This window comes from Pterocles gutturalis, unplaced genomic scaffold (genome assembly GCF_000699245.1).
Source record: "Pterocles gutturalis isolate BGI_N339 unplaced genomic scaffold, ASM69924v1 scaffold38837, whole genome shotgun sequence".
NCBI lineage: Eukaryota > Metazoa > Chordata > Aves > Pterocliformes > Pteroclidae > Pterocles > Pterocles gutturalis.
In genome coordinates, this window is record NW_010114229.1 from 331 (window position 1) to 13237 (window position 12907).

The 12907-nt window shown below is 42.5% G+C and overlaps 1 protein-coding gene across 1 annotated transcript; it reads left to right on the plus strand.

Moving 5' to 3' along the window:
* Nucleotides 1-306: 306 nt before the first annotated feature.
* NPEPL1 (aminopeptidase-like 1) lies at nucleotides 307-12906 on the plus strand (the record flags this gene model as incomplete). Its single annotated transcript, XM_010074770.1, has 11 exons — nucleotides 307-492; nucleotides 1661-1831; nucleotides 4452-4541; nucleotides 5224-5305; nucleotides 5502-5644; nucleotides 6183-6260; nucleotides 9083-9183; nucleotides 9832-9955; nucleotides 11008-11184; nucleotides 11852-11962; nucleotides 12793-12906. Coding segments are annotated over 11 exons (1377 nt in total), but the record flags the coding sequence as incomplete, so codon positions are not given.
* Between the last annotated feature and the right edge of the window lies 1 nt (nucleotide 12907).

Here is a 12907-nt window from a genome sequence, read left to right on the forward strand (position 1 = left end):
GCCTCATCCAGCCTGGCCTTGAACCCCTCCAGGGATGAGGCATCCACAGCTTCTCTGGGCACCCTGGGCCACTGCCTCACCACCCTCACAGTAAAGAATTTCTTCTTGATATCTAGTCTAAACAGGTTCATTGCATTTCCCCTTTCTTTTCACTCTAGACATTATTGCATGTAAAAGTGTGCACGCAAGTTCTTTATTTCCAACACCTAAAATCCTGCAATTAAAGCATGCCCTAAATGTAGTGGGAATGAGATGGAAAGAATTCTGATACAGTTCTTTGTCTTTAAATTCTTCTTTTCTCCCCAGATATGGCAATCTGCTCTAAGCACCCTGAATCCCAACCCCACCGACAGCTGTCCTCTCTACCTGAATTACGCCACTGTAGCTGCTTTGCCTTCCAGGGTCAGCCGGCACAACAGTCCATCTGCAGCTCAGTTCATCACCCGCCTGGTTAGAAATTGCCTCCCAGGAGGTGTCAACAGATGTATTGTTGTAAGTGGCTGTTTCAAAATGCTTCTGCTGAAATGTCAAGTATTTTCTCGGCTTGTCAGGATTTTATCTGTATTCGAGGAGACTGGAGGTGGGCAAGTTCTACCGATATAATTATACTGACATGTAGAAGTGGTTTTGCACTGACGCATAAACAAGACCTAACTATAATAGCTTCTGCATGCTTAGACAGTTGGAGAAGATTAAAGTTCTATATGTATGGAATGTCTTCAGCTAGGAATATCCATGCGAAGGGAACCAGTAGTGGCTTTTTTCGAACTAGGATTTATGACATTAGCACATGCTTTAGGAGACTGACATAGCCTGCGTGCAGGGTGCTATGTCTATATTGCATAACCCATTTAAAGTGCCTTGTTTGTGTCATTCCGTGAGTTTTTAAAGTCTTAGTGTAAGCTCATGGACCAATGTGAGTCCTTTTGCAAGATGAGCTCTTGGACTGCTTTGGTCATCTTCTGTATGAGCCTGATGAATTTGTTACTTGTTTCTATGTCTTCTCCAGATTAATTCAGATTTCTAGGTGGTTAGAGAAGTCTCATAGTCAGTGTCAGAAACAAAATTTAATTATACTCCTCACTTGGAAAACTTATTTGCAAGAATAGTAACTCTACTTTTTTTCCCTTATAGTTAACTTTGAAAACATTTAGCTAAAGCTGCTTTCCATTGGTAATTTCTCTTATGAACTTCAGAAAAATATTCTACACGTTAAAAAGCTTTTGGGTTAACAGTAATCACGTTCTAATATAATTTCTCTCCTTGTTTCATTTGTTTTGAACACATATTGATGGTTCCTATGCTTTTTTTTGTCTTGGTTTGTAGGCTAACCTGTGTTAATTGCACTAGAATGATTAAAGCAACCCAGCTGCCTTGTAAGGATGTATTAATTCCCACACAGTCAACTCCAGACGTGTAATTAATTTCCATATGGGAAATGGACTGAACCAGTTCAGTGTAGTACTGTTCATCCTGCCACTCTCCCCATGCAAAACATGACCTACGAGTATGTTTTGATACTGATGTCAGTTTTTTCCCACGCCTGCCCCTTTTTTCCCCCCTCCCTTGTCACCAGTAGTATCACAGGTAACAGCTCCTTTTCAATGGAGTCTTCCACATCCCTGATGTTGTCTGACTTGTCCTCTGGCTGCTGTTTCAGATGGTGTGCGAGCGGTCTGAAGTCTTCGCTTCTGCCTGTGCGCTGGCCAGGGCTTTCCCGCTGTTCACGCATCGGTCCAGTGCGTCAAGGCGCACAGAGAAGAAAACTGTAACGGTAGAGTTTTTCCTGGTTGGACAAAACAATGGACCAATAGAAGTGGCAACACTTAAAGTAAGATTTTAGTTTTTTCCGTCATCAGTTTTTTCTGTTGTTCCCTGAAATAATTATTTTCTTCAATTTGTTGCATGCACAAATACATGTGTCTCAGGCTACATATGGAACAGGTGTTATATCTAAAGTAAAAACTTATCCCAGGTCAAAGCTCCTTGAAATTGATCAGTCCATAGCACCCGTGAGTAGAAATATTGAACGTATTACTGCAGCAAAGGCTGGAGATGTTATTCAGAATTTAGATTTCAGGGGTGGGAATCACCAAACAAGTAGCACAAATAAAATTTCTCTTTTCTAATGTTTATTATATATGTAATAATGTATTTTTAGCCTCTAATGTTACATTGTCTTTGGTGTGTGGGCTTCTCACTTTCTTTTACCCTGGCAAAACCTGTATGTGTGCTATGCAGGTGACTCTTACGGTGGAGTCACTAGAAGTTGCTTATTCTGGGATCACATATGGCCTCTGATATATCTCTCTGATGTACGTCTTTGGCTGAGTTCCTCTAGCAGAACTATAGCCAGAAACAGCACTGTAAGAAACGATACAGCTTGGAGATGTGCATAGCAGTTAAGTATCTCCAAGTCACCTTTCAATAGCAGGTAATCAAAGACTATTTCCCTTGCACCTGACTGTTACAGAGGGGAAGCTCCACGTCAGGTAGCTTTCAGTCTGCTAGGTCATTCCTCTTCAAGATCCTAACTTAAATGCTATTCCAAGATTTGCACTTAAGCTGTGAGGCAGCTTCCTGCCCGGTGCTCCAGGTTCTGTGCCTCAGTACAGATGGACCCTCACGTAGCTGATCAGTCAGTGAGGTTATACAAATCCCTTAAAAATTTTGGCAATGGATTTGGCAAAGGAGGTGGTGTTCCTTCATATTAAATTTTCAGAATTGCAGCTTTAGGGTTTTTTTTTTCTTTCAGTATCTTTTCCTCCATACTTAGTCCTTACTCTATGAACGGAATTGGCCCCAGCAAGTGACACCAGACGTTTTCAGGAAAGTGACAAAGGCAGGCATGCTATGAGTACAACTGCTGATCGCTCCATTTTTCTATGCCTCAAATCAGAAAAAAGTGTCAAAACCAGTTCCTTCAGATAGGTAGATTCCAAACGCTCGGGTTATTTATAACTACAAAACAAAGCTGAAATGATTTCTGCCTCCTGTTCTTCCCCTTTATGTCAATGCCAGAACTGTTGCTGGCTTCCTCCAAGCTAAGTTTTCAACTCTTAAATTCAGCTAGTGCCAGATAGCTAATGTAGAGCATGGAAGAGGCACGTGGTAGGATTTTTTTAGTTAAACCTCTCCCTCAGCATGTTGCTGTATTTTGCACCTACTGCGTTGTCCAGGATATTTTATGGTGAGGACTAGCAGGGGTTGTCGTAGTTTTACAGGGCACTTACTAAAGGCTGCCATGATCTGGGTTCTCTTGGGTACCCTGGAAGCCAAACCCCGGCACAGCTTGTTTCTGCAAGTAGTATTGTTTCCCTCGGACTTGACCTTTGGGTTAGAGCACCTCCGTTTACCTGCATGGCCCAGCGGCGAATCACGCCAAGCCTGGCTTGGCTCCTGAGGAGGTCCTTTCCCCTCAGGGGAAGTAAAGCAATCAAAAGTAATTGTAGGGAGTCAGGCACCATTCCAAACCAAGCCAAGGTTTATGAGAAGGTTTATGCTGGGACATGGAATGTATAGAGTCCTTAGGCTAGTCTGGCCAAGCCAAACTGCAGATGCCTCAGCACGAAAAACTATCCAGCGCATCAGATTCCTTTGAAACCCATCCCGACTCACCCTGCTGCTGTGTGTGGTCTTCAGTGTAGCGTGGCTACTGGAAACTTTCTTCAGGCTTCCTTCCACCTGGTCTTTTTGCTTCAGGTTGTTGGTTCACAGGAGTTAAAAGTTGAAGCTTAGAGTCTGGTGCCCCCATTGTCCTTTTTGCCAGGAGGATCCTTCTGTAAAGAAACAGCCTCGGCATGCTCACTGTGGGCCGTTTTGATTGTGCCCACTCTAGCTTAGATAAGTTCTTCCTCAGCCAGGTGAGAGTCAGGCCGCTTTGCCGCAGGAGTGAGGAAACAGATGCCTGTATGTTTTGCACAAATATGGAATATGCCATGTTCCCCATGGCCTGCCGTATAGAGTGGCTCGTGGTAGCGATCCGTATTGCACTCAGCCACTCTGCCTGCGGTGTATAAACCCTGCGGTTCCCCATGTTGTAGATTGTGTAATCACTGCAGGTTTGCAACCCGAGCAGCCTCCAGGCTCATTGTGACTTCCTGCATTTGCTTCCTCTGATCCTTCTTTCCTTGTGTTCTTGGTCTCTCTTTGATAGTGGAGAAGGCTACTGATTTTGCAGTATCAGTTCACTGTGGGAGGGAATGCAGTTGCTTAGAAATGAGGGCGCAGGAAGAAATAACTCAAGCTTAACACATACAAAAAATAATGGTTATCTTAGTTGACTTTATTTAATACTGTACAACTGCCTGGGATTGATGCCAGTGAAGTGTTAGTGTGCTCCAGAGGAACCACACATCTGGTGTAGGCTACGCAGGACTAAATGCAAAGCTGTGCAAAAAACCAGCCAAACCGAGGCACCAGGTCTCAGGTGTCCTGGGTTCTTTTCATAGTGTCTGGCAAGTGCTGCAGAAGGAGTCAGACTGGCTGCTCGCATCGTGGACACGCCGTGCAATGAGATGAACACAGATAACTTCCTGGAGGTAGGTAAAACACCTGATGAGTAAGAGTTACTAATTGTAAGTCTAGACTACAGTAATCAAGAACTAGTGTTGCTATCTCTTAGCAAAACCTGTATGTCAGCATGAAGCACATGAAAGAACCTGTCCAAGGGTGCTGAGGCTGTTGCTTTGACCTTTAATTAATTTTGTAGAACTTTGGTAAGTTGGAAGGAGGTGGAGTGAGGTGAGGCGCTGGGAGTCAGAAGGCATGAGTTCTTGATCCAGTCGTGACAGTGGCTTCTTTGCCAGTGCTGGTGTTGTCTTAAGCCCAATGGTAATAAGTTTCTGAAATTATGGGACAGAAGTTGACATGTTTCCAAATGAGTTTTATCGTAAAGGTCTGGTAAGATGTTGAGAGTGAAAATATTCCTGTCCTGTTGCATCATTATTCAATAGAGTAAACAGTTGGCCTTTACCTCTGAAGACTTATTTTAATATCGGAGCTTAAAGGTCAAATTTGTATTTCATGCATGTAAGTCAAGGACATCTCAGTGGAATTAAGCCATTGGAAAACCAGCACCACTCCCAAAATTATGAATGTTTGTATGTGTGTGCATCCAAAAATCACACAAAACCCTTATGTGGGTAACCATATGTGTGGAAAGACACAAATGTGTCCTTCTGATGACTGACTGACAATGTCCTTTTTCTTTTAATGATTAAGGAAATCAAAAAAGTTGGCAAGGATCTTGGGATTACTCCTACCATTATTCGAGATGAGGAACTGAAAGAGAGAGGCTTTGGAGGTATATCTTGTTGAAAATTCAGCTTTATTTCATGGCAGTTAATTGGAATGTTTTGCCATCTCCATTGTAATGTTTATTTGCACATTTTTAAAACAGTTTTATTGCCCATAGTATTCTAAGATGTTTTACAGAAAACAGCCACAGATTGCTCCCCACAGTCTTTCTTCACCACAAGTGGTTTAATTCTGTTTCCTAGGTATCTACGGAGTTGGCAAGGCAGCTCTTCATCCTCCAGCCCTAGCAGTTCTCAGTCACACTCCAGATGGTGCTACACAGACCATTGCATGGGTGGGCAAAGGTATTGTGTATGACACCGGAGGGCTCAGCATTAAGGGAAAGGTACGTAAACACTTGTTCTTCTGCTGCCTTTGCTCACAGTGTTGTTTTCTGATGGAAATAATTTAGTTAATGTCTGTAGGAAACCAAACTATATTTATTTGAGTAAACACTTAATCTACTGTCATCCATATGGACACAAATTACCAGGGGATAAGATCAAATAGGATTCAAGAAACACTTTACAGAGCAGTTAAATAACTACCTGATATTTTGCCCCACTGCTAGGAGAAAGCTGGAAACAAAGATGTTTAGTTTCTGATTTTGGAGACAGATCCAAAACCCGTTTGAGTTGGCCTCAGTGTGCGTCTTGTAAACAACCTTTTTCTTTTTCTTTTCTAACAAATGGGCAGCAGGAGTTTAGTATTTTCCACTTCTAAGGCAAGATCCACCAATAAGCAGATGCATGTGTTCCATGTTTCTGTTAGGCTGAGCGCTGTCAAGACCAGAGTTACAGAAGCATCAGAAATACTAGTTTTAGCAGGCATTACTGGGAAATTCTCTTTTAAAGAAAAAAATTTCTATGGTTCTGTTTAAACAGACTACTATGCCTGGAATGAAACGAGACTGTGGTGGAGCAGCTGCTATTTTGGGTGCCTTCAAAGCCACTGTGAAGCAAGTAAGTAAGATGTGTTAATTGATATCGTGTAGCCCAGTATTGCCAAGGAGCAGTCTGGCTTTTGGATATATTCCCAGATATGGGAGCCAGGCTAATCCTGAAGTTCTGACCTGCCACTGCTGTTGGTGATCTTGAGCCACTCTGCTCTTTCTGCTATTTCAGGAGAATATTTCAAATCTTTACTGGGATCTTGAGAATTGTGAGAAATTCCTTGAGTGCTATTTTTTTTCTTTTTTTTGAGAGTCTTGAATTTCAGGGTTTGTTCTGTGGACTGAGTGGTTTCTAGTACCTTGAATCAGATTTATGCTTGAGTTATCCAGTGCTGATTTTGTTTAAACTGTGGGATTTGGAGCAGCTGCTGTCCCCTTAGCAAAGAAAGGGATGAGTGTCTCTGGGATATGAAGTCTGTCCACATTGCAAATCCTGTGCCAGTTCTGATATTAACCAACTGGGAAGGTGGCAGCTCTCGTCTTATCAGGAGCTGCTTGTTGGTTTGCTCGTGTGGTCAGAAAGTAGTGGAGCAGCTGAGAAGAAGCCAGGTATTGAAATACGAAGAATTAAAAAAATGCATATTGCACTTTAACAATATGAACTAGGGAAAAGAAGTGGCTGCTGCCAATAAAACTCTGCCCTCTCCACAAATCCAGTGACTGAGTCTTGCTGACAGAGCAGCTATTGCTTCCAAGGAGTGTCCAAAGTTCAAAGAACATTTACTGCTGCAGATTAATGCATAGATCTGATGGACGCTTTGTCCGGGGGATGGCCAGTGCCAGATTCCCATTTCTCAACCGTTTAGCTCTGTGCTTTGGCCCTAGCAGGATGTTTGATGTGGAAAGATTGTAAACTTCAGTTATCTGCAGAGTTTTAAAATTGAAAACAGATTTGTGAGCTGCATCCTAGGCAGAATAGCCAGCTTTCCCTAAGTCCTTCAGAAAGCTAGATCTCATGTTTGCAAGGGACAAGAGGTAGAACTTCCACAGTGCTTTGGGAGAGTCTGGGAAAGCCGTGGATGCAGTACGTTTTCTCGAAGATTCGATCCTTGTTTCCAGAGTAGTTTTGTGTGTAGTTACCTGCACTGAGAGAAGTTGTATTCCCAGTCACAGTAGGTGCAAATGTAAGGGATCTGTGCTTTCGCATGTGATTATCGTAACAATGAATAAAGTGGCAGTGAAATGTTTGGACAAACAGAGCCTGAAGAAGCTGTCACACCTCACAAGAAGTCTGCACACTTGTGTGTGAAAACAAAAGAATGATCTCGCTGCTTAATTCTACAACCTCATGTAAGAAGACCTGTTAACGAAATCCCTGCAGAAAATACATTCAGACAGGCAGTGGAAAGAATTTGTTGTTGTTACTGCTTCAAGACTTTTTTTAAATGCACTTAAGAATAATACAAAGCTGGAAGAGGTTTAAATTAGCTATGCTTTGTCACAAAGACTGAAGTTGGAAACGTGTGTTGGATAGAAAGCTCAGTGGGAAGAGGGGCAGAGGTTATTATCCATCTTCAGAAAATATCTGCCTACATGCTGTTCAACAGTTTCACAACATGATTTAAAAAAGCATTGGACAGCAAAATTAAGCAAGTGGTTTTTTTTCTAGAAAAAAGCATTTCATCCGTTGTGAGCTTTCCAACACAAGGGAGAAGAGAAAAACATTCATTTAAATTTTTTGAATCCTCCTTGATCCAGCGTGTTTACATAGTGAATCCTGCTTTTGAAGAGCTACAGACAGAATGAGATTCAGGGAAAGGCAACTGATACTGGAAGTGGGTTTTCACTTTTTGACAGTACATTAACCACATCTCCCAACGGGAGGAGGAAAATTTAGTGCAGTCCAGTGAGGGACTGTGCATAGAGTGGGAGTTTTGTTGCACAGGCTGTTTTGGAAGAGCAAAGGGTCACAGATGGGAGGTTATCTCATCACCAGTGCTGTTTGCCTGCTGGCTGGACTGGAAACTGCAAAGTTGCCTTATGGCTTCGAGGTGCTGCCCGTTATTTTGAAAGGTTTTGATTGATGCATTTGCCCTTTAGATTTCAGAACATGAGCTGATTCAGCAAGCCCAGATTTCTTCAGCTACAGACTTTTATAAAGAGATTAACAGTAAAACTGACCCTGGTTTCCCTAGGAATTTGATGTTGTTAAGGCCAGCTGTCCCCGTTGAGGAGGAACTGTGTTTTTATTTGTTAAATGCCGCTGTCTCCTGTTCTGTTCCTAGGATCTCTCCACACAATGCAGACTTTGTATAAATAACAAAATCATCATACATTTTAAAATACCATCCATAACCATATAAGCACCTGATTTTAGTTTAGCGACTGAAGGTTTGTTTTTGGTGAGCCTGGCTCCTGTTGAGCTTACTGGGCTTTGGAGTTGTGCTTAGGAAGATTTTGCTGGAGTTGGCTGTCAAGTGCCTAACGTGCTCTGCCCAGGGCATCGGTTCTGACTAAACATCAGCCCCTCCAGTTGCATGTGTGCTGCGTATAGAGGATATTTTAGTTCAGACACCTTGGCACTGAGAGAAGATTGTACTGATCGCTGGTCAGTTGATGGAGGGTTTCTAGATCCCTTACCTGTTTGTGTCTCTCGTGTGTGTAGGCTTTCAGTCACTCTCCAGCGAGAACTTTCAAACCAGTGTTACGTGTTACCTCCTCCTCGCTTTCTGCAGCTCTTTGCCTCAGCTTTGGGATATAAGGCATTCATCACAGAGTCCCCATGTAATTAATGGCATTGCTGTCAAGAGGCTGTAATCCCTCATTGATTTCAGTCCCAATAAATTAGCTTGATGTGAGTCAAACCCCATTTCTCTCCTGTTGTTGTTACAGGGTTTTAAAGACAATCTTCATGCTGTTTTTTGTTTGGCCGAGAATGCAGTCGGACCACGCGCAACAAGACCTGATGACATTCATGTTCTTTACTCTGGAAAGTAAGATTGTACCTATCGTTTTCACAGAAACATTGAGAGGAAGCATCATCTTTGATTCTGTTTATCTGCGTGCCATGCAGATTGTGAACCTGTCCCTCATCAGCTTCCCCAAATACTGATAGTAGTATTTCAGACAGCCGTAGTAGTGAGTTATAAGTGCGCTTAGAGTTCCCGTTGGGTGTATAAATGCACATCAAAATACATATTGTACATCATGAGCTGAGGTTTCTGTAAAGCACTCAGGTTTTCACATTTGTTCCAATACAGCCTGTGTTCTCTGTCCATCTGTAGTCTACATTGCCTCCATCACAGAAGCAGGCTAGCGCTGTATAAGCATCTCTTGTTTTAAGCAGAGTGCAATACTTATTTGTATGGCAGTAGTTTGTGAAATCCCAGCTCGACATGCTGGGTGTTATACAGGCCCAACAAGTAGATCTGAGCAGGAGGGCAATACTGTTATAACCATTTTCCGTGTTTACTCTGTCCGGATGCTTGCAGCCGGGGAGTAAGCAGCCGTACAGACTTGCAGAGTCCAGTAAGAAAGCACACGAGATTGGAGTCTGCTTTCTCATCCGCTGTTCCAGTCCGGATGGATGAGTCTCAACAGCCTGAAGCACTGTTGTATTGAATGCCCTCTTTTCTTCCCAGAACTGTGGAAATCAATAACACTGATGCGGAAGGTAGACTGATACTGGCTGATGGAGTAGCTTACGCGTGCAAAGATCTTGGAGCTGATATCATTCTGGATATGGCCACTCTCACAGGAGCTCAGGTACTGGTACAGAACTGCTGGTGGACAGAGGGTGTGCAGCCTTCTCCTGTCTGCTTCATACACTTCTTTGCCTCTATCCTGCTAGTCTTTGGGGGAAGGTGGATACTGTGAACTATCGTGACTGATGGCCTCCAAAACTTGTGCAAGAGAAAGTTGCCAACAGCAAGCCCAGTAAACCGTAATGGCCTGTGCACGACTGTGAATGTGTTCCATTTGTAACTGCAGTACTCAAGCAGGGCTTTTTGTTCTTTGTGCAACTCTTATGCTTTTGCATACTTAAAGAAAAAAATTATTCTGATGACATTAGCAGCTGATGTAAGCGATCAGTATTCAATGTGTGCAATTCAGCAGCTTTATGATTAGCAGGACTGATATGATGACGGTGATTAGAAATTTTCTTGCCCATTAAATAGCTTACATTGTAAGTCATGCACAGAAAGTCACAAGTGTACAAATGTAATGCTGTTGTTTTTTGAAATCTATTACTGTTTTATAGAGGGTTATATTGATGAGCAGTGATCCTTGTGGTTTAATTTTCTGGAAAATGACTTGGTCTTTATATCAGGAGGAGAAATGGTTACAAATTTTAGAGGCATGAATGTTGCACATGTTGGTGTAAATGTCAACCCTTTGAAACTTTCGCATCATTGTCCTAATGGAAAACTGATGTACTGGCTCCTGGGGTTTGTATATTTGTAAGGGAGCAACCTTTTCCATGAATGAGGATGTTACGTTGAGACCGTTTATGTGAGTCGCAGACATTGCTGGGGTATTGTGTTAGATGTTTTATTTGTAGTTCATTGCTGATTTAATTTTATTTCTAAGGATAATTTCACTGCAGAATGGATTTTCAGAAATCTTTAAAGATTCAGCAGTAGTTACAGTGTCTTTGTCTACATTTGTAATACTACCTTCTTGTTGAGTAGTTTTGAGACTTTTTTTTCTTGGTTTTGTTAGATGAAAGCAGCTGTTAATGCTGAAAGGTGGTAGTACAGAATTTCCCCTGCACGGTTAAGATGAATCCTTTCTGATTTTGTCTTGTATCTCACTAGGGAATTGCTACAGGAAAGTATCATGCTGCTGTCCTTACCAATAATGAAGAGTGGGAAAAGGCTTGTGTTAAAGCTGGCAGGAACTGTGGAGACTTGGTCCATCCTCTTGTGTATTGCCCCGAGCTCCACTTCAGTGAATTTACCTCTGCTGTAGCTGATATGAAGAACTCTGTGGCAGTAAGATTTTTTTTTTTGTTTAAATTACATTTATTATCTGAAAATGTGTGTTTTCTAGATAATGTGCTGGCCTGTTGATAGCTGGCTGAAAGCTCTTCACGAGGGCTGTAATCTTTTAGAAATGGGCCATATAATTATGGGTTTCAGGGTCTTTAACCTGGGGATTTTGCAGGCTGTGTGTCACTACACTGATATTTGGTGTCAAGTTTAAACAGGGAAGCCTGCTGCAAAGGTATCTTTGGGCTGCTTGCCTTTTAAGCATGGCTCTAAGATGAATGCTAAATTCCTGGATGGAGACTTTAAGAAGCAAGGATGAGTACTCCTTAGATCGTATATAACCAACAGAGACAGTAGCTGGGAATGCAGAAACCGGGAAATTGAGGACAGAGACCTCGGGGATTTCTGTAGCTGCTTTTGCTGTGTTTGAGAGTTACAGTGTGTGCCAAGTTTCAAAAACACTGCAGAAGGAGCTTGGGTACAAGAGGAACTGAGCGGGGCTAGACTGCTACCAGGGATTAAGTCAAAGGATTTACAGCACTGTTGGTTTGCAAGGCTGTGCTTCAGGGCTCCGAACTAGATTTGCACAGTTGTCTTTTCTGTAGGCAAGAATAAAACATTGACATTTTATTTTCTTGCAAGATCAACTGTATTTTTATTATTTCTACAGGACCGAGACAATACTCCAAGCTCCTGCGCTGGGCTTTTCATTGCTTCTCACATTGGCTTTGACTGGCCTGGAGTCTGGGTCCATATAGACATCGCTGCACCAGTTCATGCAGTGAGTATGTTCGTATGACTGCTGACATTGTCCTGGGTGAGCAAGCTGGGTAAGGAAAACTGCTTGTGCCTGCAGATACTCTGAATTCTGTGCCGTCAAATTCAAAGCGAGAGATTTAGGTGGAGAAGAATTCTTTTGAAATGTACTGACTCTTCACCTGTGTTGGGAATTTCTTTGCTTTGGTAGCTACATCTGTTCATATTTTTCATTTTGGCTTTAAAATATTCTAGCAATCATTTAATCATCAACATGTATATCGTTGTAAACTTCGACAACTTGCCTGCTTTCTGTTCATGGCAGTAATCCCAAAATTCCATTTTCACTCTTATTGTTTTAAGATGGTTGACCAGAGTTGATCATCCTGCCTGCTGACCTGCAGCAGAGAAAACATTTGTTTCCTCTTGGGGGTTTCCCTTCTCTTTTTGGTGGAACTGATGTATATTCTTTTTTCCTGAAACATGAGCCAATTTACTCCTACTGGCTCTTTTTTTTTTTTAAACCCAATTTACTCAGCTCATACTCCAAATCCACGCTCATGCTGGATAGAACATTCCCTGCCCTGAACAATGCTAGTATAAATCCACGCTGGAGTCAGCGTGAGCTCTGTTCTCATGTGAGTCAACCGGTGTGTTGGTTTAATCTAACTGGGACGGATTCCGGGAGCAGCAAGGATACAGAAGCACAAGCTGAGCAGTCCTGCCAGGGACCCCGAGTATTCACTGTGGCCATGTGGCACCACTGCTCTTGTGGAATGAGTAGGAAAATTAAAACTAGGTTCAAATTACACAGTCTGAAGTGTGAATTGTTCTTTTTTTTTTTTTTTTTCCTAGGGTGAACGAGCGACTGGCTATGGCGTGGCTTTGCTGCTGTCCCTGTTTGGAGGGGCATCTGAAGACCCTTTGCTAAACCTGGTGTCCCCTCTGGGGTGCAATGGAGACTCTCCTG